Raw genomic sequence first — 20344 nt, forward strand, 5'->3', positions numbered from 1 at the left:
GGCACACACACACCCCATGTGTGATAAGTCTCACTACTGCAGGTGTTATCGACCTTTCACAGCAAAGATGTGGGTTGTAAATTCAGACAAAACACAGGTGTTACTGATATCATTAGCCATGGCTCTGCTCCAGTGAGATTCCCCAGGAGGATATTCTGATATTATTCATGCTCAAGTGGAAAGTGAAACAGTACGTCCCCAACGTTCTCAACATAGGACCCAAAAGAATAATTCAGTGTCTCCCTCAAGACCTGAAATGTACAAAAATACATCATGAATCACTGTAGACCTACATTTTTATAGACTCTTCCACTATCAAAATGGATTATTTTAGTCTTGTTATATCTTTAAGCTTGATTTTGTCTTTTTTGTGTCTGTAATCTTTGAACGTTTTTGACCTTCTTTGGATTTTGTCATTTTAAAGAGATGCAGATATTTCCAAGTTTTCAATAAAAAAATATATTTCGATGTTCTTGGATTAAAAGCTATTCTTTCCATCATCAAATATCATGCACTCTTCCCTGTTTTAAATCAGATAAATTAATTCACATAGCATAAGTTGTTTTGTTTTTTTTTTTTTTTCTAGCTACTTTGGGTTCTACTTTGAAGTTTGGGAAACACAGACCAAAAGAAGTGCAGACATTTTTAACCTTGGGCCCTTTTTTTTCCCTTTTTTTAAATGTTATTACCATCTTTTTTCTATAACAGGCAATTAACATCATTGATGAAAAGAGAGAGAAAAAAAATATGAAAAAAATATATACAGAGTTTTTTTAACTCTTTTTGTGGTACCTGACTGACCGTACTATTTTATTTAGTTTTTATAGTTTATTGAAGTATTTATCTAGTATTGGTCATTCAATTCATTTAACCCTATAAAACCATTTGTATCATAATTGCTACGCCAGGTTCTGAGACCTTTATCTTATCAACAAAATCAGTTCTTTCCTCCAAAACTTGTGCATGACCCAGTCTGTGTTTTCTGCCTCCTGGTGGATTATCATCCCACTGCAGCCAATGGAAAGGCTTTGTTTTTTTGTTTTTTTGTTTTTTTGCCCTTTTTAATATGGCTGCTAATGTTAAAACATCTAACACACATTTTGTAGGAAAGTCTTTGGTAATTTTCAAAAAGTTATGTTAAGCATACATTTATATTGTTATGCGGTTGAAAACTGAAAAATATTGAAAAACATTGAAATTATGGTGCCATTCAAAAGAAATAAAAAGTCTGTAAAAAGGATCATGTAAAAAAAAAAAAAAACACTTTAAACATTCTATATTTTTAAAATGTTATTGGTAAAATGTATTTTTATATCGAAAGTTAGCGTTGTTGTGAGCAAAAAGGTGTGAAAATGTATTGAATGTGATACAAAAAAATATCATAAACAAAATGATATGGCAATTTTTTTTTGTTTGGATTATGTTAATACCGCTAATAAACATTTCAGTTAAAAAAAAAAAATAGAATGTTGTGGCTAGTTTTTAATAGGCCGTGTTTTATAGGGTTAAAGTCACAATTTTCACAAAAAATGACAATAGCTTCAAAAAGTGCTAATTTTGTTTACTGTGTAACTCAGACAAAACCTGTGGCAAATTTTTTGTTTAATTTAGAAAATGTAATGTAGATGTTTTGAATTTCCAAATAAATTACTGCTCTAATTTGCTACTTTGATGAAACAAATCAGAGCGTTTCATTGGCTCATAGGTGGACATTATAATGACTCTGTGATGCACAAAGTTAGTGTTTAAACACATTCACTATGGAGCCTTCATGTCCAAATAAGAGCTACGGAATGTAACTGATAAACTGAGAAACTCCACTTTACTATTTGTGTGGATTAGTGGTTAAAAAAATGACTGAACATTTCTGGAAAAATAGACATTTAATTTAATCCACAGATTATGCTCTTGGTTTTAAAGGGTTAATAATAGCAATCATATTTGTGGTCACATGCCAAATGTCTGCAGTTGGTTGTGTGCAACTGCATTAAATCTAGTGACTCACCCTGATTACAGAAGAAAAAGCAGGTACATTCTCACATTTTACATCTGACTTTGAGCTGAGAAACAGTTTAGGGTTACATCATGCTACATCTTCCTGTTCAGGATGTGGTGACTCATTATTTCCTGTCTCAGAGAATATATTAGAAAGAACAGTAGCTGCAATGTTTTTTCAATTACTTTCTGTACCACCTGTTATCAGCACATCTCATCTACACTTCTGATACAGTTTTACTGTAAAACTCATGATCTGATTGTCAAAGTGGAGTGGTTAACCAAAAAGAAAGTATCAAAATGACTGAAGGACCTCAAAGGTAAAACCAGACTAACACTGTGTACCAACAGTTTAGAGGGATTTATGCCTGAAGATCTCAGCCTTTTTAGGTTATGCATGTAAAAAAAAAAAAAAAAAAAAAAAAAAAAAAAAAAGAACTGTACCAACTGATTCATTCAGCTATTTTTTTGCTCATTCTGAAGCACATACAATGAATTACTCACCCTATTTTGGATCATTTAATTTTTTTTTTGTAATATAATGTATTTCTATCTTCTGTAAAAGTTAAGTTATAAATCCTTAAATTTTTTTGAATATTCCAGATCTCCAAATTTGACATGAAGATTAAAAGGTTTTAGCTGTGAATTTTATTTTTGAGAAGATAGGATAAAATCTTTTAACTGCAATAGAACTTTCACATGCAAATGCAACATAATGTCACATATGAAGCTACATGAACATGAAAATCTTCCAAGAATGGGTTCAACAAGGGAGGTATAAAAACACAAGGAAAGACAAGTATACATAAATTATTAAGAAAAAAAAAATTAATGAAATGAATGAATAAGACAAAATTGAAGGAGTACATATAAAAAGAAATTCATACTAATAATTAAGGCTGTACACATCTTTCTTGATTTTTCTTGTTGTATCTGTAATCCAATCCAGTCCACTTTATGTTACATATCGCACATTTAAACAACAAGAACATTTCTAAAGTGCTGCACATCATAAAAACAATACAAAAGAAAGAAATATACCAAAAACAATTAACAAGTGTATAATACTACAACAATCCTATAAATAAAACAATAAAATCAAATAGTCAAAAATAATCTAATAATCATTATAATAATAATCTGTAGAAAGGAGAATGAGAAATAAATATGTATGCTCATTTGAACCCTGGAAAACAAAAACAAACAAACAAAAAAAAAAAAAAAAAAAAATCTAAAGCTACATGTATTTTATGAATTGTAAATGCAGTAGTTTACGTCTGAAACTGAACAGAGATGAATGTGAAAAGTCATGGTCACATTTCTTTGTGTATATCAGTGAGATGGTCTTTCCTATGAGGAAGACCTGGTGCTCATCTTATCTCATCAGGATGAAGTGGGCGTCACCTTTACGCTACGGCGGCGGGCTTACGTACACATTGCGTCGTGCGTTATGACGTAGGCGGAACGTTCAGCGCCGTATAAGGGCACGCGGAGCAGATTTACTGCGATGAAGGAGCGGGCTGGCTGAGCTTCAACCGATTCAAGGTGAGGTAATGGACAACACCGACCACTTTATTTAGTTCTATTTTATAAGGTTAATCTTATTAAGCTACATATAATATTTACGTTCCATTTCAATTAAATTAGCAACGAATTTGGTCACTGCTAACTAGCTTAGTCATAAATGATGCAGCAATACATTAGCATGACATATGTTCTGTATTTAGCCAAAATTATAACTATTATATATATTATAAATGTTAAGGAGACTTGTTTTCAGATTGGGATTGTTGAGTCTGATTTGTTTCCTGCTATTCTAGGGAAGTATGAGGAATTAGTATGAAGGACAAATTATTTTGCTTCCTTTTTGGTAAAATGTAAATTAAGGTTTATTTCAGACATCCAGACCTGCAGAGGTTGTTACACCTGCTTCAACCAGGAACAATATGGAGTCATGCCATGATGCAACCACCAACGTGTTCTTTGTGGTAGCCTTTTTTTTTTTTTCATAAGCAGATTAGCATGATTTCAACTAAGTAAAATGAGGGATGTAAAAATGTGTAAAATATAAGCAGGTTGACCAAAAATCTTAAGTTGAAGTGGATATATACATGACAAATAATATTTTTTCCCCCTAGATTGCTTTCCTAACTTTGTCATCCTACCACCACACATATAAGATGCACAGACATTCAGTTTACTACAAAGTTAGATCTGCACATTTTAGAAGCAGGACATATTACTGAAACATATGTATGTGATAGTTATTATTATAGTTTAGAAAACTGCAGTTTCAATAAAACTATGAATTAATCTATCACCAAAATAATAGTCAGTAGCAATAAAAGAAATCAAAATGAATGTAGGCATTCATTTTCATTAACAGGAAATATTTAGTTGCTTCATTTCACGGAATAACACGAAATGATTCGATAACAATAGAATTTTGTCTTCAAGTATTTCCTGCTTCAGGTCAGCAAAGTGTTGCTTAATGTCACTGAAACCAGGAAACAGTGAGAAGTGTCCACCACTAATGTGTGACATTTGCCCGTTGCCTCAGAGTAGTCTGCGTTTGACATGTTTATAAAGGAAACAATGCCCAAAACAAGATTATCATTGTTATGATCTGGAAACAGAGCCTGTTAGTCTTGTTTTCCAGATTTTTTATCAGTGTCATGTTTCACAAGTCTATGGAAAGTGAAGGTCAACTCTGTTCTTCTTTTGTGATTTAAGATGAGCATGGCATTAATGTAATAATGGGGAATTATTTGTATGTTAACAGACCCCAAAAAAAGTATTTCACTTCATAAGGTATTGACAGTGACATTTTAATGAGTATAATGATGGTGAAATGGAGACTGAAACTGTAAAATGTATGAAAATGTATGCATCTACAGTCTTAAGGTGGTATTGTGTATTCCATATTGCACTTTATTCTCTTTTGGTTAATTATTGAAGTGAATATTAACAACGACTTGCTTTCATGATGTTCCTTGCTGTTGTTCAAGTTATCCTTTTTTTTTTTTTTTTTCACTATTGTCACTCATTCATCCTTCACTCACCTAAGAAAAGGAAACGGCACTAAAATACCAAAAAAAAATGCATGAACCAAAGTAAAAAAAAAAAAAAAAATTAAAATAGGTTCTGAACTTAACTTAATGATGAAGACTTTTTCACTTTTATCCGTCGAATTAACTCTATGTCAGTGATATGATCAAACCACTGGGGTTTTACCCAGAAACAGTTCAGCTGAGCCACATTGACCTTTTTTTTTTTGCCCGCAGTGTGATGCTGTGGTCTAAAAATTGCTGGTTTCATTGATGTCTTTTCCTTGACATAGGCCTATATTTTAACCCATCAGCTGTGATGACAAATTCAGAAACACTGTCTCGTTCAACCAACAATCAAAAAAACTGTGTCAACTAATAATTTATATTATAGCTGTTAGGCCATTATTTATTTATTTATTTATTTATTATTATTATTATTATTATTATTATTATTTTTATTTATTTATTTATTTTTTTTAGCAATTTTTATTTATTTCTCATTTTTATCAGTATAATACAATCCAGTCTCTTCAGATTAAAGGTGCTGGAGACTTTCTTGACAAATTTTTCATCAGATCTGTAAAACCTCAGTCATAGCCTAAGCATCACGAATCTGTAAGTCTTCCTGTGATTACTCACCTGAATCTCTTGCATTACGGTGAACAGTTTTGAAGTGCCATCCACCGTAAACAAACCTGAATTTTTCTGAATTTTTTTTGTCATGACGTGCATTGTGGGAAACGGAGGCATTGGCAGTGCGAACCTCCCTGCAGTGGCAGCGTGAGCCTCTGTTTCCCACAATGCACATCGCGACAAAAAAATTCTGAAGATGCCAGAGTTACCTTCCGGCTCAGAATGTAAGCACACGGGTTTGTTTACAGTGGATGGCACTTCGAAATTCTGCACCGTAATGCAAGAGATTCAGGTGAGTAATCACAGAAAGACTAACAGATTTGTGATGCTTAGGCTATGACTGAGGTTTTACAGATTTGATGAAAAATCCGTCACGAAAGTCTCCAGCGCCTTTTAAGACAGAAAACAAGCAAATGAAAAGAACAGCCTTTGTTTGTGTCAGAATGTGTTTAGGTCCCTTAATAGACACATTTTTCCCTGAATGTCAGCCATTTTCCCCAGTTTAGGCCATTATTTTAGTATTTAAAAGTAAATATACAGCATATAGGCTAGAACCTTTCAGTCTCAGCTAACTGTGCTTTATTTTGACCGTAGATTTGCAGTTAAGTTCGTCAGTTTAACGTCGGGAAACAATTACTTTTTTTCGATGACTCAGTGAATCAGCTCTACAGTATCGTACAGTATTGCCTTATTGCCACAGGAGTGTGACAAAGATTAAAATTTTCCCCTAAAGCACTCCTACAGAACACCTCTGTGGGCTTGTAGTGATGATGCTAGCTTTCTGCCTCAGGGTGTAACGTTCTGCTGTTTACAGAAAAAACACCCTGTGGCCTGCAGACCTGACTGGAACCTTTGATGCCAAAGGAACAGCAGCTCTGTTCGGGACCTGACTGACCACACGTACTCATCCCCTCCTTTGTCTGCCACTCTATTTCTTTCTCTCAATTTCCTGTTGGGTTTTTTCTGCCCTGCTTTCATCTTTTTCTCTGCACTTGTTCTACTAATTTGCTTCCCATAACTCTGTCATCTCTTATGTTTTCTCAGCAGAATAACAAAAACAACATGAATCGAGTGAGGAAAACATTTAACAGCTTGGTGAGTGATTCTTCTTTTCATGAAAATTTTTATTATTTATCTACATTTACAACCAACTTGCACATTTTGCATTTTTTAGAGTGATTTTCATTGCGTTGACAGAATAGATTTGTAATCACCCATTTTGGCCACTGAATCCTGCAGGTGCCGGATAACTAACACATTTCTGTCATAGTTTTCATTCCTGTCTTTGTGTCCTTTTCTAGATTAATAATGAACGGTACAGCAGATTCACACTACAGCCCGAGCAGGACGGAGAAGGACGAGTCGAGGTCAAACTGTCCGACGATGCTACAGATGAAGGCTTGGAGGTTGAAGGTCAGGCAGGGGGGTCTCCAACCTTCAGGCCTGCACCACAGAATCTGAGCCGGCGGAATACCTGCTACCTGGTTCTGTCAATCCTGCTGATTTTTCTAATCGGTAGGCCTCGCTTTTGCTGTTTTCTTTATCTGCTCTCTAAATGGTACAGTGATTAAAACCTAGATTATTTACTTCACCCTGAAGAAAAAGAGGACATAAAACTGACAGTTTTATTAAGTGATACCAGTGAAAATTATTCTAAAATCAGTTATACAACTTGGTTTTTTCCCAGGCTATCTGGTTGGTTTTGTCAGTCACCGTAAACCTCGGGCTGAGCCGGTAACCTGCCCACCGCCGGTTGAAAACATTCCAATTACTGCACCGGCTCCGGAAACGCCGCTGAATTGGAAGGACATCACCCACCTTCTTGCATCAAAACTCACCAGCCAGGCCTTTGACGAGACTCTGAAGTACGCTGGTAGTTCATTTAGTGGAACTGGTGTAAAAACCACTGAACTTGACCATCTGGAGAATTAAAAATCAATGTTATGCAGTAGCCTTTGATGTGTTTTTACATACAGCGTTGAATAGTTTGACTGTTGAATGCCTAGGAAATTCACTTTTTTTATTTAAGTCATTACATTTTACAAAAGACTGTCACTACAAAGCCTGAAAACTGGGCACGTATAAGATGCAGGCATCTTAGTTAATGTGAAAAGACTAATTACAAAATGTTTGACTGCATATTGTGTGACTTTTAAAGCATTTAGAGTCATTTCTTACAAAGGAACATTGAAATAGTGTAACTGCCAAAAGAGTCATTTCAGAGGAACAGACTGAATTTGTTTTGGATTTTATTTGTAGGACCTTTGATCTACCCAAACGATCAGCTGGCAGTGATGAAGATCGTAGTCTAGGAAACCACATTTTTGACCAATTCAAGAAACTGGAGATGGAGCCGTGGACTGACATCCATTATGTTCAGCTGCAAACGCCAGACAGGTTAATACACACGTGCTGCAAACATGTTGTTTTGCTTATTCAAGTGCAGATGCTGCTTTTGTTCTTGTTTGTAGATTTTTTTTTTTGGTTATTTCTAGTTGTTTACTTCTGATTTTAAACAAAGTGCACAAAAAATTGTTTAACTTTCCTTTTCTAATTACCAGCTCACGTCCAAACCATGTCATTTTTGATGGAAATGACTTTAAGCCCCCAGGATATCTTGCCTACAGTGCTACTGGTGAAGTTCAGGTCAGTTAATGTAGTGGAAATGGATCGTTGTTGAAATTTTGAAGTTTACTTTTTTTTTACAACAAATTCCTTAAAGACCTAGAATTGTTTTTATGGAGATTTCCAAATGATTTTTTTCTGTACATTAAACTTTTCTAAGCAATTTATTACCATTTTTAAAACAATATTATCCTCTGTATTTTGCTTTTCTTTTTTTTTTTTTTTTTTAAAAAAATCAGATGTTTCCCTATATTTAATGCACTGATCATGTGGATGTTCATAAAAATTCAAAGTAAATTCCTAGGTTATCTTTAAATGGAGAAAATGGAACTTTTTTTTTTTTGTTTTTAACTTAGAAGAAGTCTTTACAACCACTGTCAGTTTATACAGGTTTTATCAGTGAGTCAGTGTTGCTGCAGATGATGGTTTTTCTTCTAATATGATGTTCTATCTGCTTGTGCACAGGGCAAGTTGGTGTATGGAAATTTTGGTCGTCCTGAAGATCTTGATGTTCTGCAGAACAAAAACATTCAGCTTCAGGGCTGTGTGTTATTACTCCGAGCTGGACGTATCAGTTTTGCTCAGCAGGTATTAATATGTGTATATACCAGGGTTCCCGCAGGGTCGTAAAAAGCCTTAAAAGTCTTGAATTTACAAATATGCATTTAATACCTCAAAAAACATCTTTAAAAGGGATTAAATTTGATATGGTAGGTCTTAAGTTATGTTGCCATAAACCTGTTTTTTGTATTGTGTTTAAATGTGTCTGGGAAATGTCCAAACTGCAAAGAAACACAAACAGTTTACTCAGTTTCATGTGTTCCAGCCTGACAATTTATATTGAAATTAGGAACCAATTATCGGCACCTTTGTGGCCCTTTTGAGAAATGACTCGGAATGGTGGAAATTGAGGCATTGGAGTAAATAAATACATTTTCTTAAATTTTTGGAGTCAATAATTTTTGCCTGTATGGCTGTGAAATTGGAATTAAATTCTATTCCAAGTATTCTTAAAACGGTTTTAAAAAGTCTTAAATTTAACTTGCAGAAACCTGTAGAAACCCTAATATACTGTGCAGCCAACACTTATTGCTGTTACTTTTCTTCAATCTTCTTATTTACTTGTTTGTCTTGATGTTTGTTTAGGTGGATAATGCTGAATCGAGGGGTGTCTCTGCTGTTCTGATCTACCCAGATGTTGAGGACCACACTTACGTAGCAGACACTCCACTCTATGGACATGTAAGTTCCACATACATTTTCAACATGCTGCAAACACACCAGAGCCACGAAATTGTTGTTTTTAAATTATTTTGCATATTTTAACTGTAGACCCCAAGGAGTTACTGTAATCAGGTCATTTGGTCTCTTCTTTTTGTGCCTGGAACTCAAAATCTACTGTGCATTTTGACTAGAAATTTTTACACCACTGGAATATGAGGCTTTATTTCATTCTACTCAGTACTGCCCCCTTGTGGAAATTCTGCAGCATGGTGATTATGACCTAAAGTGGGTACACACATAAAGATAATCGGGCTGTTTTTGTTCCAGTTTTTTTTTATTTTTTTTTTTACCCCTTCCTGACCAAGGACGGCAAACGCCAGATTATCTTATGTTTTACAAGATTATCCTATAAGATTTTCCTGTGGACTGAGGGGTGTTAAGAGTGAATTTGTCCCAATAATGGGCTCTGAAACTGGTCAGGGCTGACAATTGTAATTATTAAACTTGTTCAATATTTACGACCAAAAATCTTTGTTTGTGGGGAAAGCTGATGACTGCTGAGTCATGATTCCCTGAATTGTGATGTGGAACGGAATGTAGTCATTCAAGACGGGAGCTGACTGAGGAACAAGGAAGCAGGTGTAAATAAAAACACACATGACTGACCAGAAACGTAAAGTTCGGTGCACCTCAGAAATGGAGAACCAGCTTATGGAATTGTGGGAAGCCCAAGAATGTCTATTCAGTGTCTCCGCCAAGTCATACCATAACCGAAATGACATGGTGTGTGTTGTGTTTCTGGTTGTTGCTATGTTTGTTCTTCATTTTGTTAGATCATGTTTGATCAGATGAGATTCCTGGCTTGGAGGACTAAATTCTAGATCAGAATCCTTATGTATGAGGTGTTCTGTGTTGAGATTATTGGAGCACATCACACACAGTACGTTCAAAACTGTTCAATGCCTGATTTTTTTTATCTTCATGTGTGGGGTCTGTAACGGATAAACAGTCTCTTTAGATTTAGAAAATCCTTATGTGTTTACCCCAGTTAAGGGAGCGAGGGTCTGCAATCTCTTAATGTCTTATTTTGTTTTATGTTCCCTTCAGGTCCACCTGGGCACAGGCGATCCTTACACCCCTGGATTTCCCTCCTTCAATCACACCCAGTTTCCCCCAACTAACTCATCTGGCCTCCCAAAAATCCCAGCCCAGACCATCACTGCCAGCATGGCTCAAGTTATTCTACAGTAAGGTTACACAGTCACACAAATACACTAGGGCCTTAGAAGCATTTTTTGTAACTTTGATTTACATGTTTTCACTGCAAGCAGTCTAAATTTAGTTTTACAGCCATTTCAGCCATATTTTTTAAAACCCCATAGCGGAAAATACTGTTTTCATTGTGCTTTGTTGAGCAAAAGACTAATCCCACCGTGTCAGTATTGTTTATCTTGTGTTTGTCTTCCCCTTTGTCCCCTTTCAAGGAAAATAGGTGGCCCTGAAGCAGATGCAAGCAGTGGTTTTAGAGGTGGCCACTCATCTTTGGCTTACACACTCGGAGGCGTTAAAAACATTACCGTTGAGGTGAACAACGTGCTGGTGACCAAGGAGATCCACAATGTGTTTGGAGTCATCAAGGGTTTCACAGATCCTGGTAGGTCTAGTTAACAATGGGATTTTTTTCTGTCTTTGCACATTTGAAAGACATGCTACTACAGTAAGCTGTTTTGTGATCTGCAGATCGCTATGTTGTTCTGGGAGCTCAGAGGGATGCCTGGGGTAAAGGTTATGCCAGAGCCGCTGTTGGTACTTCTGCACTGATAGAGCTGGCCAAGGCTTTTCATGAGATGGTGGAGAAAGGTAACAAATGTGGTTCTCTGGATACATGTTTAAAAGTGAAAGTACAATCATTATCCTTGAAAAAGAATAAAACAAAATCTGCAGATTGTGAAGACTGAGACTTAATGGCTGAAAATGTTTTTCTCATAACATTTTTTTCCAGATGGATTTAGGCCAAGGAGAAGCCTGGTGTTTGCAAGCTGGTCTGCTGGAGTGTATGGTAGCGTTGGCGCCACAGAGTGGCTGGAGGTGGGAACTAAATGATTTGAATCGAATGCCTTTTCCACTGATGGTATCAGCTCATCGTACCTGGACTCATAATTGCATTTTTTTTAATGTTGTAGTGACCACCAGGTACTATTACACTACATTCACACTGCAGATAAAGGTGGTGCCCATATGTGAACCGTGTCTGATTTTATTTATTATTTTTTCTTTTTTACACAGTCTGAGGAACTTAAATCTGACTTCTTTTTTCTGACATAAAAGTCCTGTGTAATGCAACAGATGTCACAATTGTGTGCTGGAGGAGACGGAACCCAACAGTACCCATATTTACTTCTGTAAACACAGTGTGCTGCATGTGACGTCACATCTTCTGTGAATATTGGTCACGTCAGGACTGTCGACTGTTCAAATATGCATTTAAATTAGAATTTGAACAACCATGCAAAAAAAAATCTGATTTCAGCGAAAGATTGGAATTGGGCAATAACACCTGTAGTGAGAAGGTAGTGTTAGATACTGTATGTAGTGTCACCTTCATCAAGTTTCCAAACAAGCTAAAAGTCATGTAAAATCATACAAATCTCAGATTGGTTGTTTCAGAATCATTGCTGTATCAGTACGTATGTGAGTTGTCATGTTACAGTGTGGGAAGTGTCAGAATACACTGGAGCGAATTTTCAAGTCAGCTCTATCGAGAAGAACAAGAATTCAAAAAATACAAAGTCCTTTTGTGGCCATAATTTCAAACAATAGAAGTTCATACAGTTGAGGCACTTTCTTTAAAAATAAATGCCTAATGTCTTGATAATAGGGTTTTATTTTGGAAATTGTAAGTTATACGTGTTGAAGAGAATGTTACAATGTCATGACCAGCCACAGTGATCAACTGAGTAAAGTTAAAACGAGTTGAGCTGTTACAATCAGTGGAAAAGCAACATCAACATACAAATGTATGATTTGCTTTTGTTCTGTAAATAATGTATGAATGTTCCTTTTCAGGCGTACCTGTCCTCTCTTGACAGAAATGTGCTGACATACATAAGTCTGGATGGAATGGTCCTGGGTTCGTACAGTACACACATGCACACCAATATTCAAAGTTGAAACTGATTTTGTACATAGCTTAAAGTGCATTTAATTACCTTTTTATTCCAACTTACCATTGTTGCTCTCATGTTACGGCTGTTACACTGACTATAAGTAAAGTAAATGTATTTCCTCTCAAGGCCGTGGGAGCTTTGTTGCCTCAGCGAGTCCACTTCTACACAGCCTTCTTCAGAGCACAATGACTGAGGTAACAGAGGCAGTCACTTCATACCAAATCCTGTTTACCTTGACCCAGTCTTGCGTGAACTAACCATATTTCCCTTATCTCATTGAAGGTGAGAAGTCCTCTTGGTTCTGGCACTATTTACGATATGGTTGGAAAAGATAAATGGCAAACTACTGTGTAAGTACATTATAATTAAGCAAATGTTTAGTTGTCTGTGGTGTCTGTTTGTCACACTTTTTTTGCCTTTTCAGTGTCAGAGTCACACAGTTTTGGGCTGGTTATCATGTGTATTAAAATCTGGTGTCATCGTGTATTTCTATGTGTGTGTTTAATATGGTTCTATAAAAATGCTTTTCCAGTTTATCAAATAAGCAAAACTTTTCACTATTTATTCATATGCCAGAACTCATATGAAGTATATAGAATATATACCAAACTATGCAAAAGTCTTTAGCTTTGTTGTTTTTGCAGGGTTGAAATGAGCATCCGTATTTATTTCCCGTTCTGTTTTCTTTAAATGCAAGAAGAAAATACAGGAAATAATGGGCACATCCTTAAAAGACACACAAACAACTGAACTAAATAGTTTTAAAGGTTAAAGTCACTATTTAATGTGACCCCTGACCCCATGACAAGAAGCAGCACAAACATTTAGAAACATCTGACATGTGTTGAATGAAACCTGGTATAAAACATCAGAACATTATTTCAGTAAATGTCATTGCACTTAACATATCTAGCAAATTTGTTCAGACAAAGGGAGGTCACACTAAATGCTACCACTTTGGTTTATAGAAGCTGTTTTTTCCCTTAAGCTTTTGTCTTTCTTGCTGTACATACTAAACATATATGGAGACTGGATCTAAATACAGAGACTGAGGAAAGCATGTGTGTGGCCATCAGAACTTTATTCAACCAATGAACCTAATATAGGCCTTGGACTTTTGCATCTTTTAGTATAGGAATGTACAGTCGCAGAAAAAAATATTAGACCACCCTTGTTTTCTTCAGTTTCTTGTTCATTCAATGTCTGGTACAATAAAGCTACATTCATTTGGATAAATATAATGATAACAATAAAAATAGCTCATTAGAGTTTAATTTCAGAGCTGATATCTATCCATTTTCCATAGTTTTCTTGATAATAACCAAAATCACTTCGGTTCTTACATCAATAGCTATGGCATTGTACTGACAAAAACAGTGCTTTTCGGCATTGCATGTTTTCTTTTCTGTCTGTTTTAGTCACATAATACACACAGTAGTTAGTACTTGATTGCATAACCATTGTTTTTGATGACTTTTGATGGTCGAATAAGTTTTTCCACGACTGTATACTGACGTAACATTATCTTGTGTGCAGGTTGAAGCCAATGGCGATGGACGACCCCGCCTACCCCTTTCTGGCCTTTTCTGGAATTCCCTCCATCTCCTTCCACTTTGTCTCTGACAATGTAAGCCTTCCTGCAAGATTACACCGATTTACTTCCAGACAGTTTAATAAACATACCATAACTGTGCAGATAACCGACATGTAGTTTTGGTTGCATTCTGTTTCTTTAGTGTTTTGTTTTCTTTGTATTAAAATTGTTTCTCTTTACGCTTGTTTGCTTCTAAAGAGTAAGGAGTACATGTACTATAACACCAACCTGGATAACATGGACCATCTCGATTACCAAACCAACCATCACACCAGTGAAATGATGACTGTGGCAGCCCAGTTTGCCGGCCAGATGGCTCTACGCCTGGTGCACGATCACCTGATCAAACTGGACGTGACCGCATACAGTGGCCTCATCACCAAAAATGTGGTTCGTGTCTACAGACGCGTCTTCGACCTCACACAGGTTAGAGCATATGTCTCTGTCTTGGCTATTTCTAAAACTGAACATTAGCTTTTGACAATTAACTTCACAGATCAGGGTTTTTTTTTTCTGTTTTCTTTCTGTAGTCTGGTGACCTGAAGGGTGTGAGTTCTAACTGGCTGAACCGTGCACTAGGCTCCTTCAAACGAGCTGCCGAACGCATCAGATACGCAGTCCAAAACACTGACATCAGTGACCAGGAGGCGTGTCGACTTCTCAATGACAGGCTCATGAAGGTAAGATATGTAATGCTTCTTAGATCTGTTCTTACATGCAGGGTTGGTAGCAATACTTGCAAGCTTTTGCTTTTCCCTATATGTTTTTTTTTTTTTTTTTAACCAAATGTAGAATAGTAGGTGAAGATATAACAGTAGACTGAGAAAACACAAGACAGACTACATGAACAGCAAATACAGATGACATGATTATTTGAAAAATGATTTGTTTAAAGAAATAAATTGGAACTGGAAATATGAAAGGAACTAGACAGTGTCTCTGTGGTAGTATTTAAACAGTCAGTTTTTATTTTTAGTGTCTTAACTACTATGTAAAATTGCACTAATAAATGTATTTGGTTTTAATAAGTGAATTTAACCCCTTCTGAACCCTGACTGTTGCCTTGTTTACAAAAGGCATCATAAGCCACTTTTACACAGAGAAAAACGGTTAGATGGTGATCCCACCTTTTTTCCACCATTGACTGATGTCCACAGCCAAACCAAAGGAGTAACAGCGGTGAGACAGGCTGGACTTTTACACAGTAGACCTGCGTTCTACAATAAAAGGGTTGGTGACGCAGCGTAATTTATAGTGTGCATATGGAGACATTGGCATGGATTCTGCGGCATCTGTCCTGGGTGCTGGTCCCACAGCTTTGTGCCACAGGTGAAAATGGCATGTAGCCACGACATCCCTGGCATGAAACCACGGCACCCGCAACACCCCTGGCACGAAGCCGCAGCACCCGGGCGGCTGCCGTAGAATCCATGCCAGTGCCTCCATATGTGCCTGCTGTCTCTCAGGCCTGGGGCGGTCGCCGCCATCATCAAAACGTGACACCTTGGTTGCAGAATGAGAGGTGTTCCTTTTACATAACGTTCCAGATTCATGATTCCTCCTTTATTACAGCTCTGTTACTACCTCCACAGACATTAGAGCTGCGATAAAGGTGGGACCAAATGATCCCACCGTTTTGTTTACACAGATGTCGTTGAGAATGAAGGTGAAATATTCCCGTACCAGAAGTGCTGTGTAAAAGTAGCACAGGCTCACCTGGTTATTGACTGTTTGGATCCAGAGATGACATCAGACAGATAAAAAATGTCATACATCTTTACTTTAGTGGATAAATATCCACAGCACATGAGTAAAAAGTCTTTCTCCAACACCACACTGCTGGTCTCTTACATGGTCTTTCTCTTTTTCTTACATTCCAGGTTGAACACTCCCTCCTCTCCCCGTATGTCTCTCCCATTGAGACTCCCTTCCGCCACCTCCTCCTGGGCCACGGCCCGCACACTTTGGCTGCCATCGCTAAGACTACTGACATGAAGGAGCTCCACACCCAGTTGGCCCTGGCCACCTGGACCCTGCAGGGATGCGCCAACACCATGGATCGAGATATCTGGGACATAGACAACGAAATCTAAAGGGTTCAGGCCAGCGTGAGGGGTGATTGCAGGTGTGTGCGTGTGGTTGTGAGATTGAGCGGGTGTCGGCAAAGGACCACTTAAGAGCACGGAAAATAATATTGAGCTCCAACAATCAGCACAAGTTAAGTAGATAGAAGTTGGCGTACATTCAGAATTTGTGGGGGATCAGAGTCTTAAACCATCAAAGATGAAGAAAGGCCTAATATTAAGGTAAAATGTAACTGTGAAACAGCACAAAATACTCAAAGCAATTAAAAAGCTACTACAAAGTCTGCCTCTCCTCCTGGTTCAGCATTATGAAATCAGTCAAAGCCTTTGCTGTGACCTTTTGCCATCCAAACACTGAGAACCTTACTTAAGTTGTATTATCAGTGGCAGCGCCCACTATAAACTTATCGTTTGTCTTTTTATACAACGTTATCGGAAGCAGTGCCTTCCATAATTATGACGGTTATACTGTCTGATCCTACGGCAGCATCTGCTACAGAAATGACTCCTCAACTGTTGCTGACAAAATGGAAAAAAAAAAAAATGTAGATTTGTTTTCTTTTGTTTTGGTCTGACTTTCATTTCTTTCTTGTTGTTATCTTTACAAGGAAGCAATGAAGGTCAGAAGGGTTTTCCTTGATAAAGTGTTGGGTAGGATTTTGGATAAAAATGGGCAGGAAAACACTAACAAAATATAAAATTTTTAACATAACACAGTCCTGAAGAGATGAATAATTGATTTAAAAATAAGTCTGACTTACCTGCACTTGTTGGCAGGATGATGATGATGCTAAACAAACAAACAAAAAAACAGCACAAACAGTAATGCATATGAAGCAAATCCCCTTTTAAGGCAGTTGAAAACTGATAAAGAGCTGAAAAAGCTGCATAATTTGCAAAACAGCCATTTGTGTTGCACAGTCAACTTTGGAGCAGTTTATTTATACAAGTTATCGGAAGCAGTGCCTTCCATAATTAAACCCATTATCGGGAGCAGTGTCTCCCATAATGATAAGCAGTGATGGTAGTTTTTGCCTACCAGTGTGTGTGTGTGTGTGAGTGATTTTTTTGTGTATTTATCGAGAGCAGTGTCTCTCATATTTCACTTGAAGGGTGGAACAACTTATCGGGGACAGTGTTTCCCAGAGTTTTATACTTGACATATTTATTTGTGTTGTCTTTATTTTTTTGGATTATATGTATGTGTGTTTGTTTGTAGGCATAGTCCTCCTGACCTCCAAAATGTGTGTACTTCTGATTTTTCTGTTTTGCTCCAGATTGAAGTCTATGCCATAGAACTACAGTACATACACCTTAATCTTTCACTTTTTTTTTTGTGTTCAGTCTGATCAAGCAACTTGATACACAAGCACTAGAATTGTGAAATGCACTGTAACCATTATACTGTAGCCTACTTAAGCAGCCTGATGAAACCTCCTGAGTTTCTTTGTGTCAGTGACTTTAAAAATACTTACATACTGCATTCTTTGATTCACTCCCGATGCTACTCCTACAACTCTTTGCATGTTTCTCCAGTTACATATTTTGTCACTGCATGTTAAATCACAGTAGTTCAACAGATTCTTACCCAAATACTGAGTAGCACATGTAAAAAAAAAAAAAAAAATCAGGGTTTAACTTTAATTTTTCACTTTTACTTGGTATTTGTTACAATCATAAATGATAACATGAAACTGAAAGTCATATTACGATCACTCGACAAAAATAACCACTCTGATATTAAAATTACAGTACGTTCAGTTTTGTTCAGCTTGTTACTGTTACATCCTGTTGCTACAGTCCTACATTCCTCTGTTATGAGAAAGAAATAGCTCTCTAGTCAACACAGAGGAGGAGAGATAGGGAATTATTACAGTTTGTGCTCACTGTGTTACATAAAATAAGAGTCAGCAGTGTGTCAAAACATTTTATTATTATTTGTGTGTTCTCAAGATCATGTCTCTGTGTTTTTCATGCCCTGCAGAATCATGTAATAAACCCTTCTGCTTAGCATCTGATCAGTCCGACCTGTTTTGTCATAGTTGTTTGTTGTAGCATGAGGGTGGTAGGGTTTTTTGTTTTGTTTTTTTGTGTTAGATATTTGGGCTTTGAAAATGGGACTTTATCGTAATTTTCTGTTTTTAAAAAAAAAAAAAAAAAAAAAAGGAAAAGATGCAAAAGTCAGGAAGTTATTACTGAACTATTCATGATAGATCTGTGAAATTTTCAGGAGTTTCAGTGTCCTTCTACAATAGATCCCCAGTTGCACATTTTTATACATTTATTTTTGCTTCAGAACAATTTTGGCTCATTGTATCTGCACATTGAAGCACATCAGAGCTTTCAAATGTAGTTTTTTGTATTTATTGTAGTAATTTTATAGTGACTATGCTTTTTTTTTCTTAAAGTTTTCTCATTTGTGACTTTAAAAATGACATTTCACAACTATATTTCAAATTAACATTGGTTATGTATGTCAAGGTTAAATGTAAAACAATTATAACACTGTAAAACATTAATTTATGCAAAAAAAATCTTAAGTTGGTATCTATAACTAAACTATATATTTATATTTATTTGTTTGTATCTTGTACATATGCTGAAGGTTATTACTGATGCCCCCCTTGTGTCAACTAGCATGATGTTGAATTTTATGATTTTTAATCCAACTACTTGTATATCACAGGTGTCAAATATGTGGCCCGGGGACCAAATCTGGCCCGCCAGAGGGTCTAATCCGGCCCTTGGGATGAATTTGTGAAATGCAAAAATTACACTAAGATATTAACAGTCCTTTTAGTTCAGGTTCCACATTTAGACCAATTCAATCTCAAGTGGGTAAGATCAGTAAAATACTACCCAATAACCTATAAATACTCAAAACTCCAAATTTTTCTCTTTGTAAATGGAAATATTTTCATGTATTTACACTAAAACAAAGTATGATTTCGCAAAAAAAAAAGTGAATAACCTGAACAAATAGGAAGAACCTGAAATGTCTTAAGAGAAGTAAAATTTTAACAATATTTTGCCTGTTATTAAATGTTTTGTGTATTTGTAGATCCACTGTGATCTGTAAGTGATAATGTACATGTGTAAATGATAAACTGAGGCAGAGTATTGTTAAAATTACGCTTACTTAAATTACATTTCAGTTTGTTGATGTTATTCACATTGCTTGAAAGGATAGTTTGTAGATGTAAACCTGTGCATAATGTAAATTTACTTTTTTTCGCTCTTAAACATAGAGAAAAGTTTGTTGACAGTTGAGTGAGTTGACATTATTTATATCCTATTATGTTATTATTTTACTGGTTCGGCCCACTGCAGATCAAATTTAGCTGAATGTGGCCCCTGAACTAAAATGAGTTTGACACCCCTGCTGTACATGGGCTCCAGTAATTTCACATTAAGTAATTTCAATCATTTTTGTTTTAAAATAGGCACGATGTATATGTTTTATTGTTCATGGTTTAAAAAAAAAAATACTTACCCCAAAAAATATTTCCTAGCTTGTTTAACCCTTTCATGCATACTGGTCACTCCAGTGGACAGGTATTCTACAGCTGTTCTCTTATATATTCATGGATTTAAAAAAAATTTTTTTTTACACATATCTTTATTAAAGTTTTTTAGACACTACATATTTTTTATGACATTAATTGGTCACATTATGTAGATCTCTCCTGAGCATAAACCCCCAGAATCATAAGCCCTCCCCATAGTTTTCACACAATTTATCAGTAAATACATGTTTCTGTGCATCAAAAATTAAACGTGTGGTGTCCAGCTGAGTGGACATTTTTGCAACTTCATGAAAAATAGGTTCATAAGATTTTATTATTATTATTATTATTATTATTATTATTATTATTATTTATTAATTTATTATTATTTTGTCATGTATTTTTTACATTTTTTAAATTATTCGATTTTTTTTTTTTTTTTTTTTTTCCCAGAAGAAAATTTTCA

The 20344-nt window shown here is 36.0% G+C and overlaps 1 protein-coding gene across 2 annotated transcripts; it reads left to right on the forward strand.

The window, feature by feature from the left end:
• The first annotated feature begins 3477 nt into the window (after positions 1-3477).
• Positions 3478-18390, forward strand: tfr1b (transferrin receptor 1b). Of its 2 annotated transcripts, none has more exons than XM_030122837.1 (19): positions 3478-3540; positions 6726-6773; positions 6980-7193; positions 7366-7543; positions 7938-8075; positions 8240-8324; positions 8769-8891; positions 9450-9545; positions 10635-10774; positions 11012-11181; positions 11268-11387; positions 11530-11615; positions 12594-12657; positions 12821-12888; positions 12977-13044; positions 14231-14321; positions 14487-14714; positions 14819-14968; positions 16169-18390. In XM_030122837.1, exons 2-19 carry the CDS (start codon positions 6741-6743, stop codon positions 16379-16381), a joined length of 2265 nt encoding a protein of 754 aa, XP_029978697.1. In that variant the 5' UTR covers positions 3478-3540; positions 6726-6740; the 3' UTR covers positions 16382-18390. The 2 variants fall into 2 exon arrangements, with proteins under 2 accessions (XP_029978697.1, XP_029978698.1); XM_030122838.1 differs by having other exon boundaries at positions 3522-3540; positions 6723-6773.
• The last annotated feature ends 1954 nt before the right edge of the window (positions 18391-20344 follow it).

The sequence above is a fragment of the Sphaeramia orbicularis genome, chromosome 20 (assembly GCF_902148855.1).
Source record: "Sphaeramia orbicularis chromosome 20, fSphaOr1.1, whole genome shotgun sequence".
NCBI lineage: Eukaryota > Metazoa > Chordata > Actinopteri > Kurtiformes > Apogonidae > Sphaeramia > Sphaeramia orbicularis.